Raw genomic sequence first — 25,078 nt, forward strand, 5'->3', positions numbered from 1 at the left:
ATGTGGGGGTGGGAGTTGGTGGTGGTGGGGTGTAGTGAGCAAAACAGGCGAAGAAAAAAAGGGGAAAGAGCAGGAAATATCTGCAAAGACTGAAGGATTGAGAGTTGAACAGCAAAGATGGCAGAACTGTTGATTTGTTCACTGATGGAAATGAAAGAAGTGGGATCAGCTTCTGGTTACACAGCCTGGTACAGACATGAGGGACAGACACAGCTGTTGCCACCTAGCAAGAGGCTAACTGAGGTCACAGAGAAGACAGAGAGACACACAGTCACACTGCAGATGGTGAAAGCGTATTTACGTAGCTCTACCTGGTATTCAATGTGCCTGGAGACTCGACCCGCTAATTAAATAACTCAGAGTTTGTGTTTGCCAATGAGAAGTGCCGTATATGCATTTTCATCAAGGGCATGAGATTATATTTATGTTGAGTCCTAATGTGTCAGAGAAGGCAGTGAACCTCTGAAGACTCAGGGGAAAGGAATGATGAGTGCATGTGGGAGTGTGGGAGAAAAGTTTGATTATCAGTTGTTCCTAATCTCCCTCTCTCCACACAGGAGTCAAGAATACAATCATTTCAACTAGAATCGCCTCCTCGTGGTTGTCTGCCTCCTCCAGCCTAGTTCAAGGTTACATCCCTGTTTATCCAGAGTCAGAGAAAATATGAACCGTATGTGTGAAATTTTGTTAGAATTGCTGTGTGAAGTCTTGAGTAATTACTGAAAAGTATTTTTGAGTCAAGTGGACATTTGTACCAAATGTGAAAGGATTCCCTTGAAGAGTTCTTGAGATATTGCATTCACAAGGCCAAAATCATGTTTTTTTTCATGTTGACCTTTGACCGCCAAAATCTAATCAATTCGTTTGTATCAAATTTGAAGAAGTTTCCTCAAGGTGTTACTGAGATATCGTGTCCATGAGAACGGAACATACAGACAGACAACCTGAAAACAATATGACATCATTACTCAGTTCTTACTCATGTTTACCAGCCTGGACAACAAACAATCAACCCTCTGATTAGTTCCATGGAGAACCAAACAAAGCCACTATCATCCACCTGTGTCTGATTGAACAGCCTCACACAGTCACGGCTGTTTCAGAGGAGAGAGCTGTTTCTGTTGTTGGAAAGTTGTGACATCAAGTATGGATTGATGACCATGAAAATGAGGGATAGTACACTCCCATCAGTTTCATTATTCAAATGCCGCTGCCTATTTGAACATCTAACACGACACAAGCACTTTCAGGTGTTAATGATTTTACACTGCTTATAACAGGGATGTGCATTTAATCTCACTATTAATGTTACTGAGTCTGACCTGGTAAGGTTAAGAAGTGACTCTGAGCCCTATTCAGACAAAATGAGACCAGGTCTGAATCTAGTCTATGTCTGGACTCTGGTCAAATCCTGATTTTATAACTGCGACGTCGTCTGACAAAATCCCCAAACACATAAATGAAAGACAAAGACTGAGCTGTGATTTCAGCTGGATGTACTGGAATATGATCACTCAGTGAGAAAGTTAGAAGAGATACAATATCTTTCTTTTTTCTGAGTTATTTTGTTCAGGCTTTTGCCTTTATTACAGAGTCGGTCAGTCAGTTAGTCAGTCATTGGAGATTTTAGGGCTGGCCCAGATGTTACGGTCCAGCCGGAACAGGGGCTTAATTTAATGTAAAAATCCTTTAGTCTTTATTCACAGAGGTGTGACATCGTTCGCACTGGTAAAAAATTTGTCTAGTTTGAAAAGTGTGAGTCATTGTTGGATCAAAAAATATATAAAATGTTCTAGTCGCAAGTTTCAAGCAGCGTGAAGGATTTTCTTTGAGATTTTCTGGTGCTGCTCACCCTCCAAACTCTTATACAAGACTGGACATTGACAACAAAGAATTAATTTAGTCCAACATCAGATTTTTCTTTTCTTTTCTTTTTTTTTTTTTTTTTTTTACAGATCTTTACTTTTCCGTTCGACTTCCAATTAACAATCTTTACAAGACCAGGATGGTCCACATATATCACTGGGGCTTTACATTCTGAGTCAAGTGTCAGTTAAGTTTAATGCGCCCCAGGGAGGGAGTGAGTGTTTCAGCAGAGTTTGACAAAAGACGCCTCCTCTTGTGGGAGCAGCTAGCTCCATATTGAATGTGACTTAGGGCAGGGGCCCGTCCACCTCAGCTGTCTGGATAAAAGAATAGGTTTCCTTTCATGTCCTGAAGTTAACAGCCCTCTGGGTCAGCTGGTATCAGCCCTGCTGATCTGTCTCCTGCTGCAGGGAGGGACTTCAAAATGAAAATGCATTAGCTGCACACTACTGATGTGATATTTAAGATCAAACTGAGATCTGTCCAAGTAAACACTCCGAGCTGCATCGTCACTGTGCTCATTCTTCCAAACAACAGACCTGTTCATTCTAAAAGGGAATTTTTCTTCATCCTTTAACTCAGCTTACAAACTGCTGGCACTTCTTTTTTTTCTCCTCCTGCTGTCTGCACTCTTATGGAACACACTCCCAAACCCACCAGGGTCAATTTACCCTTCATATCATTCTTAACACTTTTTAACCTGCTGGAATCACCAGATGATTGAGGAATGCTGCATTAGGATAATTCTTGGGTGGTCACTGCAAAACTGCCAAAAGGCTTTTCAATTGATTTCCTGTGATTGTCTAAACACTTGGCACTTGCATTGTCTTCTTTTTTCAGAGACTCCACCCATCTGGCACTGCAGACAGGTCAAAACAAACACTCATTTGACTCAGGTTTGCTCACAAGTCTCTTTATATGTTCTTTCCTCCTCTTTATATTATGCCCAAATATAAATCACTAAGAAATCTTACTTCGCCTCTAGATTATGTTTAGATGTAAAAGAAGCTGTGAAGAAAAAAAATAGCTTCAGATTTGAGCTCTTCTTCTGAGTCAAAACTTTATGACACCCCCTCATAACATGCTGCCATAGAACAGCAACACATTGATTACAAGTACAGACTGTTCACTTACCATGTTAACAGTTCAAGATTTCACTTTGTCCACAACTTTTATTCATGAGCAAATACCTAACTCATATCAGCCTCAGTGCCTGAACAGCCTGACAGAGCGTCAGTCCATGTCAGAGATGGTCTGTGTGTATGCAGACACTCAAAATAACATGAACAGATCAGCATGTATGTCTTCTGTCCTCGTCCATTTTGAAGTAAGTCCTTCACCTTCAAGTTAAAGGTTTAATATCATGCACAGATCTCTTAATGGTTTTGTAGAAAGCATGCATGTAGACATCAAATCGGACACAGTAAGTTGTTTTGAAAATTTTCACACAATTTGAAAACAAAATTGAAAAACCTATTATTAATTTTACAGTGTGTATATTGCTGCAGAGAAATAATGTGAAAAGCTGACGGGTTGATTTCATATTTCATGGTGACTTTAACAATGAACACAATGGATTTGTCAGATTATTTGTATTAGGATCTTTTTCAGCTGTGAGGAGAGGCGACGGCTCACAGATAGGTGTTAAATATCCAGCAGGAAAATGGGTTTGGGACCTGGCAGCTCACTTCAGGTCCATACACAGGTCAAGTGACAGTGGGGTGTCCCACAAGTTAACCCGACTGTGAACAGGCTTTCTCCAGCGGACAAGGCCTCCATACATGGCGAGGCAGGGGCCACTGTCAGCTGAGGGCCCTGCAGGAGCTCTGATGGAGGCTACTGTTTCTGCCACTGTCAGTGAGATGGATGAGGTCGGAAACACGGACAGAGGGAGTCTATTTAGGCCTGGTGACATCTTAGACTGTGTTTGATAGTTGAACACAAAATCTAACACCCCCCCAACTTCACTTTGTCCTGCACAATGAACATATGGTGTCCCCGAGCACTTAAACACATATGCAAAAGAAATTAGATCAGCAGCGATGATGACAACCAAATTAGATTTGTCACAGTCTCACATGGGAATACAGAGTGCTTTGCACACATGGGGCGGGGGGCAAACATGAATGCACACACACACACACACGCACACACAAACGCACACATACAAATACACACATACACACACACGTGCCATACAAAGGTTGGAATTGTGCACAAAGGAGTGAAGGGATGAAGCCATACTGTGCCACAGACAAGCAGCATGATGGATATGATGGATCAATCACCCTCTCCTTTTTATCAGGACATCAGTCACTGAATGGATGGGATGGGGTGATGGGTAAGGTGGGAGGAGGGTGAGTGTGAAGAGAGATGGGAGGAGGGGCTAGAGTTTTTTTATAACCACAATTAACCCCTGTGATAGGAATCTGTATGTGCTGATGGAATGAGGATGGGGCATATTAAAATTGGTAAAAAGCGCACACTGGTTTTGCAGGGTGGATTCAGCTAACACAGGGGGAGGTGAGAGAAGACCTTCTGGAGGGTCACAGAGAAGGTGAACTGGTTGGAGTTACTAATGGAAAATATAACAGCCGCTGTTTCTGTGTCTTTTCATACTAATGCAAAAAAGGAGAAGAGATGCACATCATGGCCTGTGCTGTGATAGTCGAACATTTACAACAGCTGGCAGCTCACTGTAGTTTGAGCCCCATAATGTATAAACATAGTGAAATCAACCTAATCCTATCCCCTATGCCTTCCAACACACACACACACACACACACACAGATGCAGTGTTTTCTCCACTACTGTGCTGAGACATAAATCAAGTCGTACGTGTAGGACGATGGCTGTACTCTGATCACCTGTATTGACTTTTAACATGAGTCATCACAAAGCTCTGATTTCCCTCGTCTCCATTGTGAGACTGGTTGATTGTCAGTGCTGTAAATACTGAGGTCAGTCCACAGGAATTTGGCAGATTTATAGCAATGTAGGGGGAGTGTAAATAAACACGGTGTGTATTTTAGAAAGATTCCAGTACTTTCAGAGTCCATATATTTAAATTAGTCTCATTTTATGGAAAGGATTATATTTCCCAAAACACTGTATGACTGGCAGAGCAGAGTGAGCAGGGCTTTAAATCACATGTGGGTCTTCATGAGACAAAATAACATTCACAGAAAATTACATATTTGGATAAATATGAATATTTAAAAAAAAATGATTTTTCTGTGTCTGCACTTGGACTCATGACGTTAGTATTTAAGAAACATAGATTTCTGATAAGCAGAACGCTACCTTAGTATGTACACGTGTGTGCCGGATTTACTGGCAGTTAGACTGAGAGGAGCATGAAATAAGAAAGTAATGGGCTGCATTGGTGGGGATGCATAAAGCTTACCAGACCCTAAAACACTGCAGAGGTTGATTATGCTATAAGGAAAGATTTAACAGCTCCAGAAAGCTACAGTGCCAGTCATTGTCATTTTTGAGGGGAAATACTTTTAGAACAACAGGAAGTGTTTTTAAACAACCTTGTGGGTTTTTCAGACAGTGCCAATGAATTACTCCTCCGCACCAGCGACAGTCAGAGACAGAGGCATTATGTTTCCATGTTGTCCTTCTGTCTGTCCCATTCTCATTAGGATGATACTGTATCTCAGGAAGGTCTTGAGGGAATTTTGTCAAATTTGACACCAATTTGCACTTGGACACAAGGATGAAATGATAAGATTTTGGTGGTCAAAGTTCAAAGGTCACCTCACAAAACACATCTTTGGCCATAACTAAAAAATGAACTCACTAATTATGACACAATTTAACACAAATGTCTGATATGATAAAATGAGTGATAACATTTTATATCCAAAAGGTCGAAGGGCAACTTCACTGTGACGTCATAATGTTCTGTAAAAATTATTAAGTGCCGTAACTGTGACTACATTTCCTGCAACTTGTCTGGTTGGCGGAGGGATACAACCACCAGGAGGTAATTCTAGTTATTTTTTAGAAAAATCCTATGGCTTCATCTCTGCATGTTAATGCATGAGAGACACAACCCGGTCCAACCACAACCCTGCATTGCACGGTGTACTGTGTACTTGAGTGCACAGGCTCAAAAGTGTAGGTTTTATTTACACATTTTTTTTTAAAGGAAAAACACACAGATAATGTAGAAGTACTTTTTCAGCCCTGAGTTGCGTCTGCAGTCTTCCTCTCATGCTGCATCCAACAACAAGATAGGACCATCACAGGAGAGACGGCGTACAGCCTGAGAGGGGAAAAAAAGTCAATTAATCACTTGCTCTTCTCACTGCTGCTGTGAACTCATGGTAACAGAAGGTGACTGATGAGCACATCAACATCTTAATCATTTTCTTTCCTGCTCTGTCTGGATTCTGTAGCTCGTCAGAGAAATCAGCCTGAAACTAGAGGACAAAGAGGGGACAAAGATGGGCTTTTCAAATGTGAGGGGGACATATATCCGCTTCCCCAGAGGAAATCAGGCCCATGCCTGGACTTAATTGAACACATGTGGGGGCTGGGATTTTGTTTTGGTGTGTTTGGCTGTCTGAACTCAACCACAGCTTACATAAACAGATCCTCGAACTTATCTCACAGCGCTGAGAGGTGACACACAAACACATCTGCCCTGAACTCATGGAACCCCTTCTGATTCATGTCTAATAAGAGACTGGATGGTGTGGGAGGATCAGCATGAGCTGAACTCATCCATTCATGCTAACCGTCACAGCCGTCAGTGCTTTGTGAGAATGACAGAGCAGCTTCTTTTGACTTAAAGCTGATGTAAATGAGAGCTAGCTCCACAAAGAGAGGCACAGACCTGACAATGCCTGAGGGGGCACAACACCTTGTTCACTCTAATGCACTTGCTGTTGCTCTAAAGATGTCAAACTAATAGATTGAGTCTGAAGCCTTCAGCGTTAGGTGCTTTCATCTCGGTGTGAATAATTATCCCTCCTCTAACCTGGGAGTGAATGTGCTGCTAATGCCAGTCAGAATGAAGTGATTCCTGAATAGCAGCCAGAAAGTCCATATCTGAGAGGTGAGGCTCAGGGTTCCACCCTGAGAATCTACTGCGCTGATTAAACTGAGTCACGCTGTATTCCAGGGCAGTGAGCTGCACCTTCCTTTGCGTAATGCTAAGATGAGTGTTGAGTGAGGAAACAGTGTTTGAATACGACTGCACTTCTCTGGTTGTGCGGGCTCCTGAAGAACAGACTTGTGAGTGATGGCTGGGTGTTGAGTAAGACCCCGGCTCCTTCCTATTCTCCGGTTCTGGAGCTTTCACATACTATGACCCCGGCGTTCAGGAAACAGCCATTGTTACAGTGGAGACCAGTGAGCAAGGAGAGGGGATTGTGAACTATGTGCATGCGGTGGCAGGCTGAGGCTTGTGATGGATGTGTCTCTCATCCTGTTTGTAGTTTCTCAGGAGTACTCTTTTTCCCATGCTGTGAATCGCATATACACACACACACACACACACACACACACACGCTGGCAGGCTCTCTCCGTGCACGCGGTGGGAGAAAAGCCTGCACAAGAAGAAAGAGAGGAGGGAGATGAAAGAGTCGCAGGAGTAAATCTCATTCCCCTCAGACCAAAGGACACGCCAAAGACACACTCAGGAGGGCTGGAGGGGCTTTTAAGTCAAATTCTTTATTTCCCCATGTTTTGACATGAAACTGCAGCCGGTGTGCCGGCACACAGAGCAGCTCGGGTTCCTGTCAATCCGTTGCTCTTTCATACATCTTTTCAGTTGAGCAAACATGGACGTATCCTCCTGCACTCACTCACAGTTTTTAATTTCAGCTGATAATTGCTCCGATACCAAACCTCTGCTCATTCAGGTCTGAATGAGCAGAGAAGTAAGCGAGCTCCAAGACGAGAGGAGAAGCAGACTGCTCGTCTGAGGATGATGAGGACAGAGACAACAACTACACCAGATCAACTTACCTGCCGGCCACTACTTCAAACCCGACCCTTGACCTCTCTGTTTGGCCTGTCAGAATCCCCTGTCCTCCTCTCTGTCTTCTCATCAAGGCCCCTCAAGAAAGATGATCTTCGCCACTGACCACCGCTTGTCACATAGACGTGGTGGTGACAGCCAAGTTCCCACAGAGTCTTTTGTCACAGAGGTCATCTCTGAAGCTCCTCTAACACTTAATTACATTTCTAAAGAGGAAGGGGACATGGCTGTCACAGGCGAGGTGGACCCGAGCACTTCACCAGCCCTGACACCAACACCCTGTCAGGAGGGAGACATCAGGCATATGGCGGTCGTGGCGAATGGGAGCTCTTTTAAGGGTTAGTGGTTTTGAATTGAGTGTATCATCATGATGGCCACTTCTTGTGTAACGGTCATTATACGATGGACATCTGGTCGGTGGTTGAGCGGAGGTTGTCAAGGTCTGCAGCAGCAGAGAGTGTGACGGTAGAGGAAAGAGGCAGAAGGAGAAGACACTGATTTAGAACATCGCCTTTGGGTAGAGCCTCATTAGACTTAGACTTCAATTCAATTCGATTTTTTCAATTAAAAAAAATGGAAAAAAAGTAAAGCAATAAAATTATATACATATACACATACATACATATATTTATATATATATATATATATATATAAATATGTATGTATGTATGTATACACACATATACACACATACCTACACATATATACACATATATACACATATACATATGCATATATAAACATATACATACACAAAGCCCTTTCTTGCACAGTAATCAAGACCAGCTTGACAAAACCAAACACGTAAGTAGTAACATATACAGTTATTGCATGTGACAATTCAGTGTTCTGTACATGGAAGTTTGGATCATCAGTTCAGATTCCCAAGCGGAGTACACACACACACACACACACACACACACACACACACACTTTCTCTTTTCAAAAGACAGTTGTGAGCATTCTGGAGAGGATGATGTGATGATTGTAACTTCCTTTTCTTATTTTAGCCAAACAGAAATATCCTGAGCAAAATCACAAAAACTGCAACTTTAAAAAAAAACCTTTCTGGTCAAGTTGTGACAGTCAACTTCATTTCATTTTTAACTTTGCAACTTTATTAGTCAGTGGATCAGACAACAACTCTGTAGACCAGCTGGTTTTCATTGCTGCTAAACTGGTACAAACATGCACCATGACATGGATGTGGCTCGACCACTGATATAAAATGATATAAAATGAATTTGATTTAAAAAAATCTATATTAATTGTCACCCCACATAATGTGCCGATTAATAATTATTAGCTGCATGTTAACTAGTGCAGTTATTAACTTGTGTGATGGACCTGTGGAAAAACAACCCAAATCCAACATGTATCAATTCTTCAGTATTCAAAATATAAGTCAGTCTTTACTGCTAACCAAGAGTGAGTCAAGGAAAGTGATGAAACGCTGAGTGGGTAACAAGAGAGGACATGGTGTGTGATCCCAGAAGCCATCACTGGTCAGTGCTGTGACCCAGCAGACTCCCTGCAACTTCCCCCCTCCACTGAGCTCCTACACCACCTCCTCCACTCCTCTCCTCCTCCCCTACACATCCTCATTCTCTTCACTCTCCTAAAATCTCTACCTCCACCATCCTCCCCCCTTTGTCTCCATCTCCACCTCACCTCTCCCATGAAAGAACTGTTCTCATTGGGTGGGGGATGGACCTTTCTGACAGAACCCCTGGGCCACATGACAATGTGACAATGTAGCAGGGCTTCTTAAAAGAGATCCTGTGTTAAGTGTTTTTCCCCCTGAGGAGACACCACGGGGGGGGGGGGGGGGGGGGGGGGGGGGGGACCAACTTTGAAAGCGATGGACTTTTTGATTCTTTAGGTCTGAGTTCTAAGTATGAATTTTGAAAACTTGTAGCCTACAAATGAGATGTTCTTAGAGTCTTACCAAGTCTGACTTACTGTATGCTGAAGAGACTTATTTAATATCTTTGAGTCTCTGCGCGCAGTTTGAAATGATATTGACTATAGTGAGATTATTGATTATTTATTTGAATCATGGATGCCAGTGGGATCAGTAGAGGCTATCCTCACAAGTAGCGGTATACTTAGGAACTACAGTTTCCACTGCTGCAGTGGATGCATCTACGCAGGAAGTCATGTCATCTCGTGTAACAGTTCATAAGGAAATTAGTGACTTTACAAACCTAAATTACAGCGTGTGGTTTAGATCAACCAGCTGTTTAATTCTCACTATTCTGACACTAAAGAAAAGTCATGGACTGTGAATGCTGTGAATTACATGAATTATAGCCCCAAATCACTGCCACTCCCAAACTAAATGAATTATTGTATATACCACTGAAGAATCACAGACATGAGTTACATTTAAAACTGTATATAAATATAATCTGTCTGAGCCTTCACTTGTTCGCTCATAAAACTGCTTCAAGTGCTCAAACAAACTGGCTTCAGCAGTAGTAGATGCGTCTGTACCGCTAGCAGCAGCCAAGCTGAGCCGTGTCTATGGAGACGACATGCGGCGTGCTGTAAAACTGTCGTGAAAACGCCGCTCACGTTCATCATTTGTAAACTGATTCTTTCAGTTCAGTGTTCACAAAAAAATATGCACATCACTGATTAGTTGGATCACAGCAGCGGGATGTCAGTTATTTATGGTTCCACAACAGTTTTAAACTATGTCCTAAATTTCTTACACTGACCATACGCAGTCTACACGCATACTGTACTTGTTCTGACTCAATCCCACATACACCATTCGCCTGCTGGAATAATCACTAGAAACGCGTATTAATCCGCAGCTGAAAATAGTTCCAAATTACATAGTGTTTGAAGATCATAGGATCTTTTCCTCGTGCTCTCAGAGTCCCTTAAATGTTGTTTTTTAGTGAACTCTAAGCAGACTGTGTGTCTTACTCAAAGTGTCTCCTGTCCGGTCTCCATCGTAAAGGCCGGACTGATGGAGAGCTGCTGAGATTGTCCTTCTTCCAGCAGCCTCTCCATCTCTGCAGAGGAATGCTGAAGCTCTGTTAGAGACTGTTGGGTTCTTGGTCACGTTCCCTAAACCAAGACCCTTCTTCCAACTCTAGGAAGTTCACAGTCATTGAGGCCTCTGTGCTCCTGGGAACACCCAAAGCTTTAGAAATGGTTTTAATCTCTGAGTGTTCCCAGGGAGTTCCTTGGTTTTTGTGAATTGCGGGACCAGGTGTGAGCCTTTGTAAACTATGTTCAATCAGTTCAATTTGCCACAGGTGGACCTGAGTCCAGTTGGAGACACATCTCAAGAATAATAAAAGCAAAGAGGATTCATTTGACCACAGTTTGGAGCCACAGCAAATTTTGTAAATGAGAGATTTCATTTTTTAAGTTTTGATAAATTGTCACTATGGATTATTGAATGTAGCTTGATGGACAAAATGGCAGTTTTATAAATGTAAAATTAAATCTACAACACAACAGAGTGTGAAAAAAGTGACATGGTCTAAATACTTTCTCCCAAGTGAAACAAGGTTATTCCCCCTGAGAAGCACGACTAACTGAACTTTGTGCTTAAAAGAAAAATCTCAATCAGGTTATCCTTGATCGCTTTTAGCCCTTGTGTTGTCTTCACATTCTGTATACTCCCCTTGTCCTCCTGGTCAGAAATGACCCGCCTTCACTAAACCCCTAAAATAAAGAAGCTTAATTGAATTTTTAACACCAAATGTAGTTTGAATGAAGAAACAACCTGCCATTCATCACAAACTGTGTGAATATCTGACTTTTCCCTCTTCACAGTGCAGAAAAACTGCATTTATTCAGTGGACCCCACTCGTTTTTATTACAACACTGCTGTCATAATTGTCTTCTTTACTAAAGTAGAGGTTTATTGTTAATATCATCATTTCTTAAGGTACTGCAGAGGTGGTAAACACTATTTTTATCAAGAGACAATACTTGTGTAGCCTAAGAAAGTAGCAGAAATGTGCAGAAAGTGGTTTTGAATGCATTTCATTGGAGGCATTCCCAATAACAGTCAGTTTTTGCCAGTGAACAGTTATATATTCTTTTCTGTACAATTAGGAATTAAACAACAAGATATATATGTCCCAATTTTTTAACCATTGCTACCACCCAATAAGTGTGTAAACACAACAAACAATAATTTACCATAAAATATACAAATAAAATGTGGACAACATAAATTAATTAACTAATTCGTACATGTAGGGCAGTACACAACTGTGTGTGCATGGACTTTGCAGATATATTTCTCACATGTGCAGCACACAGCATGTGTTTTACAGTCCTTCACTGGTGGGAAGACCTGACAATTCTTACTTGCCCCAGCAAGTAAGGCTGGGGCAGCTGGATCCTCAGGTAGATCAGGAAAAGATCCAGCCTCCTGAGCAGCTTTGGTGGTTCGGGTTATGGTTAGCATTAAGCTGTTCAGCAGTAAAACATGCACTCATGGCTTCAGCACAGAGAGAACTCTGGGTACTGTCATCTGCAGAACCTTTCCAGCCTCTGAATGTCGAGGTATCAGTGAACAATTCTTTCAAGAAATCTTTATATTTGGCTGAAATTGTTTGAACTTGAGTCATGTATGGGGTCGTGGAAAGATGATGCTGCACCTGCATGAGAAAGTTGTAGTTCTGTCTAAGATCAATCAGTAGGACACAAACTCAATTGCTTGTGTGTGTGTGTGTGTGTGAGTGTGTCTGTTGTTTTCTAAATAAATTGACAGTGATTAACTCAGTGACCAAGTCTGTCATCATTTTGGCATAAAACATCTCCAAAGAACTTAGTGGTACTCCATTGACACTTTAAGCCTTGACTGACATGTGATTATTGGTGAAATATCCAGATTGTTTCTCCTCAGATGATCTTTGGCATCCTTTCAAATACAGATTAGAAAAATTTGAAACCTGCTCTCTGGGCTCTTTGAATCGCTCTCTAACAGTCCCATCTTCCCCGCTCATGTGTTTGCCTCTCCTCCGACGCTCACCCCAAACCACCCAGGAGCAAAGCAAACAAGCTCTGCAAATTCTCTCAGTTACGCATCCACTGCTTCTCCAATTCAGCTTATTTTTTCCCACCAGAGCAGCGCTGGAACTCTTTTCCTCTTCACCTCCATGAAACATTTTCTATTATTCATCAAAAGGGGCTTTAAGCAGTTCTCCCTTCCCGTTACACAAGCGAAAAACAAGACATCTCTGGCTCTTTAATGCCAGTTCCTCTCATCTCCAGGAACAGGATTCGTGGATCATTAAAATAAAAGAAAAAACCTCAAGTTACAGAAAAAAATCTATTCTTTGGCTTCGAGCAGAGGTGTAAGAGGTGTGTGTGTGTGTGTGTGTGTGTGTGTGTGTGTGTGTGTGTGTGTGGGGGGGGGGTTCCTGGATAGATGAACCAAGACCTTCCTTCAGTGTCTAGCAATAAAATCACATCATTTCTGTCTTTGCTTTATTCTGAGCAGATTTATGTTTATGTGGTGGTGCTCACACTCAATCTGACAATACAGGCTCACAGATGAATGTGCAGTTACTCAGCACAAAAGTCCTTTTCATCTGTGTGGGTATGAAAGTCACTCATCTGACAACTGTTATCAGTTCAAAGCAGCTAAAAGTCTTCTTGATCTACAATCGAAGCTGCACGCAGCCCGTCTCCATGTGAACAAATTATTTCTTTCTTCTAAATTTAGACTCAGAGAAACTGTAAGCTGCAGGTAATAAAAAAAATAAACTAAATGACAAAAAAAATCTTTCTGAAGTTGGAGCACTTTCATTTTTATTTTGAGTGGTGTGACCTTTTAAAAGTTGAATCACTAAGCTATTGAGCTATGTGTTTTTAAATAAAGCAATGGCAGTTTATTCTGGGCACAGCACTCTGGGGAGAGTTCTCACAATGGCCTCATTTTGCCAGAGTAGGATGGCAATCTTTTTGTGTTGGACTGTGTCATTGTAATGTTGTGTTTTTTCTGTCTTCTGGTTGGTTATCTGATGCTCCTGTCACTACATTTACAAGCTCAGATGAAAGCATCATTTTAGTCCCTGATAGTGCATGAAAACAATATTTAAAAATGTACACAGGTCAAGTAGGGACAAGGATTTAAATCAGTGTCAAGTTCTGCTCTGCTTGCTGTCAAAAGCGTCTTTTAAACAGAGATCCCGCCGTTAAAGAAGACCCCTTGTTGTCAAATTGTTTACACTGAACCAAACAGAGTCGGCATATATCAGCACAAACCCACTGTGTGGTTTTAGATAACATGCTGACGTTCTGGAATCAGAGGCCTGATGTGTAACATGCTTGCTGTGTCTGTCCTGCCATAACGGCTCTCCCTTTTCAGGGGTGGACATTAACTAAGTAAATTTACTTGAGTACTGTACATAAGTATATTTTCAGTATCTGTACTGTACTTGAGTATATTTTTTTTAGGAATGCACGACTTTGATTCAACTACAATGAAGTAGCTTTCAGTCAGATCAATGAATGTTCTTTTATTCTATATAGTGATAGACCATGTTCACCACAGGAGAAAAACAAGTCACAGCCACCTCCTCCACTGTCAGTCATGTTTGACCTTGTCAGTGTCCTAACCTGATGTGAAGTCCACGTTTGAAGGTTTAAAGAAAGATTAATTTAGTTTGAAATGTTTGCTGTGTTTACCACAACCAGACCTCATCATTGACAAAAAAAAAAAAAAAACCCCCCCCCCCCCCGCGCGCAGAAACATTATTTATTTGCACAAATTTGTAATTTGTGTGCACAGTTTATCAGTTTTAGTGAATAGATGTTATTTAAAAAATGTTATGTTTAGCCTTCATAACTCCGTCCTGGCTCAGTAGGATTGACAGTTAAAATGGGTTTTAACCTGAACATGGCTGTATAACCTGGCGAACAAGTAAGAAACACACAATCTGTAAAGGTATGGATAATCCACAGGACAATCTTGTGATTTTGGAATGTAGGCTATATAAAAAAAGTCTGCAGTAGGCACACGCCAATTCAAGTTTTTCAAGTTACCATTAACTACAAACATTTTATAACGGTTTGCTCCAAATCCTGTTGAAACAGCCACATATTTCCCAAAATATTGTTTACTGACTATTTCCCAAAATGATTTCTCTTCAGAAAGTTAACGACATGTTTGGGAACTGTCTCCGAAGACCGCCGGAAAATACCGAGAGCCGCAATGCCTGCTGGGAAACTACAAACTCGACAAACCGCCATCTTTCTTTATAGCAAGTTATTAGAGCAAAACAGTTACCACATTCGAATGATTATTTCTCCAAAACAGAGGCGCTGAAGCAGTTCCATTTGGTCAGTTACTGTAAATAACAAGTTTTAAGAGGAGCAGGTGGGACGGAATTTCAGATATTATTAATATCCCAGCTATAAGACAGTTTGGTGTTAGCGCTCGACTAGTGGAGGTGGTTAACATGGGCCGCTCTCGGAGCCGCAGCTCGTCTCGGTCCAAACACTCCAAAAGCAGTAAGCACAGCAAGAAACGGAGCCGGTCTCGGTCGCGGTCCAGAGACAGGGAGAGGTCAAAGAAACGGTCCAAGTCCCGAGAATCGAAAAGGAGCCGGCGCAGAGAATCTCGTTCACGTTCTCGATCCACTACAACTTCGTCCCGTAGAGACAGAGCAGCTTCGCCGCCGGAGCGCATCGACATCTTCGGCAGGACGCTGAGCAAAAGAAATGCCCTGGACGAGAAGCAGAGGAAGGAGGAGGAGGAAAGAAAGGCAGAGATGGAAAGACAAAGGAAGATGTGAGTATATTTTAACTAAAGACTTAGTGCATAAAACGTTACATAACATTACCCGCATTGAACTTCAATATGAGCTAAGCTAAATGCTAGGGTGGCTGCATTCAGTTATATAGATTACATTAGCTCTTTGCGCTAGCAAGCTAATGCTAACAAGCTAGCCGCCGAAGCATGCTAACGTCAGCTAGACTCTGCAGGGCCCTAGCTACACAGGGGAGACTATTATCCCTGTCAGAACCGACAGTTTCCCACGGGGGCCAACTCACCTCTTCACTTTGATTGTACATCAAGTTTTAGTTTTACTAAAAGTTTTTAATATGCTTATATTTGGTTACATTTACTAATATTTGGATCTTAATAGAAAAGACTCAACGATAGTAAATTAATTCAAGTAATGATTTGTAACCTTACCAAGCAACACAACTTTGTTCAGGTTGTGATGTATTTGTTGTTTGAATACCTTCAAATGTAAAATAAAATATGGAGTAAACCTAGTATATAGCTAGACTGTGTTTGGGTGTATGCAGGGTGCGATTTCTAATAAATTCATGTTACCTATAAATTTAGTGAAGAATTTCTCTCCTGGTCTGACCATGTGCCTGGTGCTTTCCTTATGTGCACATATGGGGGATGCGATCATACACAATAGTAGAAGATTTTAAATGCCAATTTAACATGTCAGAATTAAGCCCCCCCTTAAACTTCCTTTCAGTACCATGGATAGTGCCACTTTGCCTAAACACTTATTGATAAACTTCAATAATTAATAGCAAATGTTCTCAAAATGCAATATAACAATGTGGTGTCACCATAAAAATAAATAGGCTATTGTCACAGGAGTGTAAACGCTGACAGAGAAAGCCTTTTTCCGATTCTATTGTTGTTTGCACTATAGACTGTTCCATGGTTGGACTGGTCATTTGGAAATCTGAAATGCCTGCTAGTGCAAATGAGACATTAAAGGGTTTCTGTCCACTGAAACCCTAGAGGTCTTTTAATTTGAAATGGCCATGGGTTAATACAAAATATAGATTTTTGTACAAAAAATACAAAATATTGATTTTGTATTAACACATAATGCAGTAATTTAATCCATAACCAAGTATACATATCAAACAGAGGGAAAAAAGGCCTGTTACCTTCTACAGGTGAGGTAATTAAAGGCCCATGTCCCCCCTTGAGGACATATACTAGAAAAAAACTGTTGTTGTTCTGCTGTAAACCACCTCAATAATTTTAATAGAAACTGTTTGCACCAAATCAGTTTGAAAGACCGATAGTCAATGGAAAAAATCCAACACTTTGCTAACTGACCAAAGGTGTGACCTCACTCCCGCAGTGGTTAGAAAATAATTTATAGTTTTGATAGTTCCGTAAGTCATTTATCAAGCAACAGTGAGCGAAAACAATTTATACCATAAATATAACTTTTCTCGTGTTTTGGGCGCTTGTTTGATTTAGATAAGGCAGTAGAGGCTTTTCTGAGGGATTGAGTAGTATCAAATATTAAATGACAAACTGAAAAAATATGACAAATTGTCTGTGGAATAGTAGTCGTTAGCAGACTTACATGGAGGAAAAAAAATAAATATAAGAAATATGGGTGTAATGATTCTAAAACTGGGACTGAAACCGCGATACAAATATACATGAATACATGTACGTACATGACATGGTTATCAGGCGATGCTGATAAAACTCAACACTGTCACCAATCGACATCCTAAAATACTTAAGTGGTTGCAACACATAATGACCACTGCCCTTTTGTTGTTGGACAGGGAAGCTGCAATTGTGTACCTGTGTGTGTGGTAGCCAGAGGCACACAGACACCTGAGATCTGAGGCACTGTCTCCACACCTGGCCTCCTGAGTGGCTCTTTGTTTTTTTTTTCCTTTCCTGTGTAATGGCCACAGGGCCACTTAAACAGGCACACAAATGTACATATCAAGATCCAGAGACTTGCTAGAGAAGGAAGGACTTGGTCCTGGGTTGGATAAGGATGCTGGTTTCCTACTGGCTGACAGGATGAAATCAAATCCAGGGAATGTAGTTTGTGTGTTTACAGTTGTCAGAGGCAATTTGAGAACACACCTCCTAACTCCTAATAGCTTCCTGTTCATAGTACAGTTTTGGGGAAAACAAGAACAATTCAAAAAGCATTTTGGGTAGGTACACAGGATGACAGGTGACCTACATTAACCTTTCAGTCTGCTGCTGAACTGGACAGGTTCATTCACTCACACATGGGTGGTAGGCTGGCATAGGAAGTGAAATTTCCTCGCATTTGGAATACTTCGACTGTGCTGTATGCACCCAGCCTTGGATTTGGACACAACATAGGTGATTTTACATACGTCATCTGTGAATGTGATGGTAAACATGGAGGTTAAAGATTTGCCCAATCTGCTAAAAGCCCCTGTCCCCTGCAGCTCCTCATATTACCAGTTCATTGGGGCTGCATTTTCTTTTACCACATCATCTCTTTCAACATCTGTCATTGATCCTCTGGCAAATTGGCTCTGAAAAATGTCCCATTGCCACACTTATAGTAAAAGTATACACTATGTGCTATATATATTATAGTTGTGATGTAGAATGAATTCTAATTTAACATGAACTTTTGTAAAGGTTGAGTACTCATTGTTTTGTTGACCTGTAGCTCATTACCGTTGACAATTTCTTTTAATGTTTATCATATGTTAGCATCTTCTCCATTGCATTTGTGCAGTACATTTGGAGAACAGTGTACATCAACAACACAATCAAAAATCAAACACATTTAGTCTGTATACACAATTATGTAGCATATGATGCCAGACAGAGCTAATCTAAATGCAGATTTTACATTGGACAGGAGCTAGCTAAGGTTGATGTTCAGTTTTTCTCCTGCTCTGTGCTCTAGCCGGCAGCAGGAGATCGAGGAGAAGTTAATTGAGGAGGAGACGGCGCGGCGAGTAGAGGAGCTGGTGGCCAAGCGGGTCGAGGAGGAGCTCGAGAAGAGGAAGGACGAGATTGAGAGGGAGGTGCTGCGGCGCGTCGAGGAGGCAAAGCGCATCATGGAGCGACAGCTTCTAGAGGAGCTAGAGAGGCAGCGGCAGGCTGAGCTGGCGGCGCAGAAGGCCAGAGAGGTAACGCTCGGTCGTTTGGAACGCAGCCCCTCCCTTCCCTCCATACCCCTGCACCCTCTCACCTCCCTGTCCCCATCTCCCTCCCAGTCACCTGCTCTGACTGGTGCCTACCTACAGGACATGCAGGGTTGGTGGAGGTGGAGGGACCCCCCACCCCTCCCTGTTTACTTTTCTGAATGTAACCCAGCCATGGTACAAGTTTCACTGCAGGGAGGGTAGATGCAGAGCCTGGAAGTTCATCCTACAGGGAAATAATGTATTTATTGGTCAATAAAGTATTACCAATAATTCATCCACACACAACGAACTAAATATAATATAATGAGCAAGTGGAACCATGTTAGTTTGAGAATCTCTTTACTAATAAGTACTGCCTGGAGCTGTAGCTGTAAAAATTGATCCTGGCGTCAGTGTTATTTAATATGAAGTTTGTGTGTGTGTCTGTGTGTGTGTGTTTGTGTGTGTGGGCGTGTGTGTGTGTTTGTGTTAGTACATACATGGTCATTTCTCACAATTTCAAATACGAGAGATGAGAAACTTTATAGGACCACTTGTCCCTCACTGCGGAGCAAGGCTACCAATTATTCAAAAATAATCCAACTTTATACAGAGTGTGCACACAGTAGAATCTGCTCCTCAGCTGGTGTTTCCATAGTATATTTATATTTAATTTCCTCGCAGCCTCTGCAAGGCTTCAACCGAGAAGCTAGAAGTACGGGACTTCTGGTTTTTAACTGCTTCATACTTGAAGCAGGTATGTGAATGTGGCCACTGTTAATTGTAGTGTCTCAAGGGGATTTCCTCATGTGTCGGTGAGAATTTGCCATGGCAGGGTTACAAAAACTGACTGACTCTCATTCTTTTTCATCTTTTTTTCTCTGATTCGGTTTGATCTTTTACTTTGATATTTGTATGTGTCTCTATTAATGTCTGTAAATAAGAGCTTTCTTTTTTTAAGATGACGCTTGTATTTTCCAGTCACTGTCCATCACTGGTCATTTTTAAACATTTCCTGAATTCCTATAAATTGACAACTAGCTTAGATGAAGTTGTTTTTTTTTAATGCACAAAACAGCCATGTTTTTATGTGTCAGGTCAGCCAGCCTACATTCTAGTAAGAAGGCCGATCCTTTACCAGCCTCTATAATACAGTTGTCAGAGGAACCGTCCCAGGATTCCTTGAAGTTAATAAAAGCCCCATTGCTTCTTTTTCTTCCCCGTTTTTGGACAATAACGGTAGACATCTGTATGACAGACCCTCTCTCCCACCTCACCAGGCGTCATTAAGAAGAGGGGGTTTGTTTACACAACAGTAATAATGTATTATAGATGAGAAGGACAGCTAAAGCCCAGTGACCCTGACTTGCACAGGGTGCAGCCAGCGGCTTGGTACTAATAGGGTGAGAAATGTAGTCTGAGCGTGCCACCTTTACCTACTTGGACTTATTCGCTCACTTCTCTCCTGCCTTTGGCTCTGTTGCTACCTCACTGCTCTTTGTAAATCTCCCACTCTCAGTCCTAGACACTGTTTATCGATGCAGCTGGTAGCTTTAGCAAAGCTATTCTATAACCAAAAGGTCAAATTCAGCCTTAAAGTATTTAGTTGATTAACGGTCAACTACATGCCAAAAATGTAATCAACACAATACCAGTTTAGTCTTTAATGGGAGTTTTTGAAATATGATTGGAAATTTCCTGTCTCTGCTACTCTCACGTTTCAGTCCAATTTTCTGTGTGGAACTGTTAATCACATTTGTTTAATTCACAGACAGTTTGCCCTGTCCAGCTTCTTTGCCACTCCCTTACTTTCTCTTTAACACTCCTTATTTTGAGAGTCTTCTGTTACATGGCATCTGCTTTGAGATACATAATGATGGACCACTACATTTCCTGTTTCCTGTTTGATAACATTAAGTATCTGTGGTCTAACTTTTATCTGTTAATATATATTCTTTCTAATTTTCATTATTTCATTCAGATAAAGAGCCTTTTCTCCCTAGAAAAACTAATGTACTGTGTTTTTTTTTACTCATGACTTGCTTCTCCTATAGGGCTGCTGCCAAGTTTGATATTGTTATTTGTAAATACATTTGTGTTGTTTTATTTTGGAAACACAACTCACCACCTTCCTAACTAGCACTTGACCTGAGCTGGCCTGCAGCCTTTCAGCTCACCTGTGACTTGTGTCCTGTACTGTAAGTGTACCGTGGTCCGGTCCTCCTCGAACACACACAGACACCTATTTGTACTGTCGTCACCTTCACTCTGGCATCGTCTCAGTGGGGACTGAACCTCTAAAGAAAAGGAAAATAAAAAAAAGCTGCAGGCACAGGCTAAGCAGTACAGAGATCAGAGTAATAAAGAGGAATACCACGGGCGCGGTATGGCAGAATCCCCCATACCTACTTACCCTCCCTCCCACCCCAGGAGCGCTTCTCTGTCTCTGCAGGGGCCACACAGTCCGGACGAGACAGTAAATATTCAACCGTTAAATGCCGAATGGTTTCACCAGTTGTGTAGGTACACAGGCAAGGAAAATGCGTAGGTATACGTGCATTGGTGAGCCAAAACTATTCCCTCCTTTATTTGTATCCTTTTTTCTTGCTTATAATGATGTTAAAAACAGCAACTGTATTTTCTTCTAGATTGTATTGTCTCTCAGTTTATATCTGTCTTCTGTTTATGAGTGTGATGAGTGGGTTTCCCCCCTTTGAATTCTTGTGTAAATTTTAATGTCTTTCACAGAAATGCAGAGAGTGCCCTAGGTGTGGCTTAGCTTTTAATTTTTCCAGGAGGGTATTAACAGCAGTAGAGGTAGGGGGAAAATATAGCGGGTCCATTTTTCACCCACAGTTTCTTTATGCTTTTTGCCTCCACTATGTATTTTTAAAACAAGTCAGGCTGCAAAGAATGCCACAGTGTGGTCATGTGCGAGAGGCTAAACAAAGTTCTCTGTGGTGTGATGAGTTAGGTGTGTGTGTGTGTGTGTGTGTGTATGTATGTGTGTGCTGGTGGTGAGTGTGTCTGACAATTAGAGGGCAAGCGTGTGTACGTATGTACATAAAGTGCTTTGTGGCTGTAGCCTCTTCGTGCACTAACATGGCACTGTGTCACCCGTTTAGGAGGAAGAAAAATCTAAGCGGGAGGAGCTGGAAAAAATCCTGGAGGAGAATAACCGCAAGATCGCCGAGGCTCAGGCCAAGCTGGTACGCCCTGCTCTGTGAACAGCAGCTTTCTGGACATTTCTCCCATTTCTGTCAAACTCATAACCCTCAGTGTAATTGTTTTTGCATGCTGCGTTGATCACAGACCAAATGAGTAGCACTATTCATCCTTTCTGAACACAAATACGTCAGTGGTTTATACAGCATTATAACACAACGAGACGGTCGCTTTCTCACTTGATTTACTTTTCATTTTTATATCATATTTATATACAACATTTTTTTTTGGGTGTAATTAATTTTGCTGATCACATCCAGTGATTAATAACATCACTCATTAAGTGCAGTGAGAAAAGCTCTCTCTTCAGGTTTGTGTCTGTAAATGCAAAAATCTGTCTTCCACTGATTGAGACCTTTTCATTCAGTTTTGATGTGGACAAGCTGAGACTGTAGTAAATGACTATACATAAAAAAAGAAAAGCAGACTCTAACGCTGGATCTTAAGGGGGGGATAAAGAAAATGTCGGCAGCTTGTGGGCTCTCGGTTTGAAGGACATTGTTCTCTGTCCTTGTCTGACCTTACTGTTTATGCTGCGCATTTGCTTCTCTGTTTTCTGACAGGCTGAAGAGCAGTTGCGAATTGTGGAGGAGCAGAGAAAGATTCATGAGGAACGCATGAAGCTGGAGCAGGACCGTCAGAAGCAGCAGAAGGAGGAGCAGAAAATAATCCTTGGCAAGGGCAAGTCCAGGCCCAAGCTCTCCTTCTCCCTCAAGGCTACTGAATGACACTGCTCCCCCTTCGTCCACATGTCATGCCCTGCCTTCATCCCCATCCAGCTCTCCCTCCTCATCATCCGACCCCCATCCTCCTCCTCTGTGGAACGCTCGCTTCGTTTTGGAAGTGCTGAAGGAAGGCCGAGGAAAGGGGTGCAAACCAAACTTGCTCGTCCTCGTGAAGGCCCCTGTCCCTCTCTGGGCTTGAAGAGGAGGCAGCTCTTCGCCCACAAAGGACCTGACTGCTCCCTCCATCCTTCCCATCCCGACCGCACAGATGACTTGTTTGCTTTTTTTTTCAGTTTTATTTTCATTTTTAGGGAACTCGAACTTTTGATGTAGAATGCTATAACATGTCCCTTGCCCTGTAAGTCTTAACTCTGGTGTAACAGCGAGCAACTGCGCACCTGTGCTCTTCTTACATGTCTCTGCAGCCAGCAAACTACAATAGAATGCCAGTCCCTGATATAGAAGAGTATTGTCTAGTTTGTCTAGTTCAGCTTACTGTAAAAGCTCATGTGCAGCCTGGGAGTTGGCGTGTGGTTTTCCTGTGTTTTTTTTTTATTTTTTTTTTTTTATATATATAAATAAGATCCTTAAAGTGGCCGACGCAGTGGTAACAAATCACAGCACGGCCTTTAAAAGCACAGTGAACTTCCCATCCAGCTGACAGGTTTGTGTCTTCCACCTTACTTCCTGTGCCCATATGTTCTGCTCACCATGATAAATCTACAGCTTCATCTCTGTCTGCCGTGTATATTCTTTTTTTAAATGACATAGCAGCATGTTGTCCGGAGAGGAAACGTAAAGCTGTTGTTAGATTCAGAGTTGCTGCAGTGTGAGTGAACCCAGTCTTGACTCCCAAGCTGCCCATGACTGAACCACAAACCTTCAACAGGATACGTGTCTCATCTATGATAAGGGGGCCTGTGGGTAATGGGGGAGAGAGGACATTTCCTGTATGATGTAATGTTATTAGCCTTGCTGTGATGTGCTGACTCCCACTCCCCACTGCTCCCCAAGTTAAGATTTTGTTATGAAATTGATCCACACTTGGAAAACAAAAAATGACAGTCATGGTAAATACTTGAGCTTTGTTTTATCAGACTCTTTGGGAAAAACGGTGAATTGCACGAAAAACTCCCGACCATATACTTGATGTTCTGTCCCTGAGTTTTGTTGTAGTAAATTAACCTGGCAATGCGCCGCACTTGGTAAGTCTTGATTCGTAGTGGATGGACAAGTTCAGGTAAGATCAGGTTTGGGGTTAGTGTGAGTGTAAGTGTGTGCGTGTTTGTTTGTGTGTGTGTGTGTGTGTGAGAGAGAGAGAGAGAGTGAGAGTGAATGAGTATGTGTGTGACTGACTGAGGCTGACCTCAGGTGGGTATAATGACTTTTGTTTTGTCGTGGGATTTTGAATTTGTCATGTAATTTCCCCCCCAATTGTCAAGGGACTGAACAGTTGAGTAAATTCATCGAATGCCTAAACTGCTCTGTGTGTGTGTGTGTGTATCAAGTTCTTCATTCACTGATCAGCTATTCACTGAGGGTTTAACTACAATAAGTGAAAGTTAGAGGAAGTGGAGAGATAACACACCTGAACCCGGCTCACCAGACACACCTGAAGTTGTCTTTTTGACCTGGTTAGTGACTACATTGAGTGTTTTGGTGAGCGGGCCGGTGCTGACCAGCGTCCACTCTCTGACCCTGAGCCGTGCAGGAGCGTCATCAGCGTCTGGTCAGAGTCCTCAGGTGCAGTTGGAGACTTGTTCCGCCGCTGAGAAAAGACTGAAATCATCTTAAACCCGCCGTGGGTTGTTGAAACACGGCCTCCTCTCCTGGATTAAAGTCGACAATTACCTCAGCAAACACACGGCTATCCGTCTGTCTGCCGACCGACCTGCAGACCTGGTTTAATGGGAAAAAAACCCGACTCTGCAGAGTCCGGACCTAAATGTGGTTTGGTTAAGGTGCAGCTGAAGATATTAATGTGAGGAGTTATTAATCTCAGATCACCACACTAACTTTCCCTTAGTAAACATGAGCCGCATTTGACTTTTTTTTAATAACCGTCACTCCGCCGTCCGTGAGACCGGCGGAAAAGAAGCTGGAAGTCCCGCACCCCGGGGACTCACCGACCCCGCGGAGCCCGAGCCGCTCCGGTGCGCTGCTGAATCAACAAAGCTGCACCGCGGCCCGTGTTCTCTCTGTCCCACCGCTGTCAGTCTCTCTCAGCGGCTCAGCTCAGTCCAGTCGTGTAAATAAAACCAAGGGTTTTAGTTTTAAATACAGTGGCCTGTGAAAAGTTTTCTCTCTCCCACAAACGAAGAGAAACAGCTGAAATCTGAGTCTGGTGTTTGAGAATTAAAGAAAA

The 25,078-nt window shown here is 42.2% G+C and overlaps 1 protein-coding gene across 1 annotated transcript; it reads left to right on the top strand.

The window, feature by feature from the left end:
• The first annotated feature begins 15,079 nt into the window (after positions 1-15,079).
• On the top strand, positions 15,080-24,192 carry LOC111663422 (arginine and glutamate-rich protein 1-A). Its single transcript, XM_023417614.2, has 4 exons — positions 15,080-15,638; positions 18,541-18,766; positions 21,889-21,972; positions 22,552-24,192. The coding sequence occupies exons 1-4, from the start codon at positions 15,307-15,309 to the stop codon at positions 22,714-22,716; spliced, it is 807 nt and encodes a 268-aa protein (XP_023273382.1). The 5' UTR covers positions 15,080-15,306; the 3' UTR covers positions 22,717-24,192.
• The last annotated feature ends 886 nt before the right edge of the window (positions 24,193-25,078 follow it).

This window comes from Seriola lalandi, unplaced genomic scaffold (genome assembly GCF_002814215.2).
Source record: "Seriola lalandi dorsalis isolate HSWRI2012SDOR001 ecotype SW California unplaced genomic scaffold, Sedor1 jcf7180002054576, whole genome shotgun sequence".
NCBI lineage: Eukaryota > Metazoa > Chordata > Actinopteri > Carangiformes > Carangidae > Seriola > Seriola lalandi.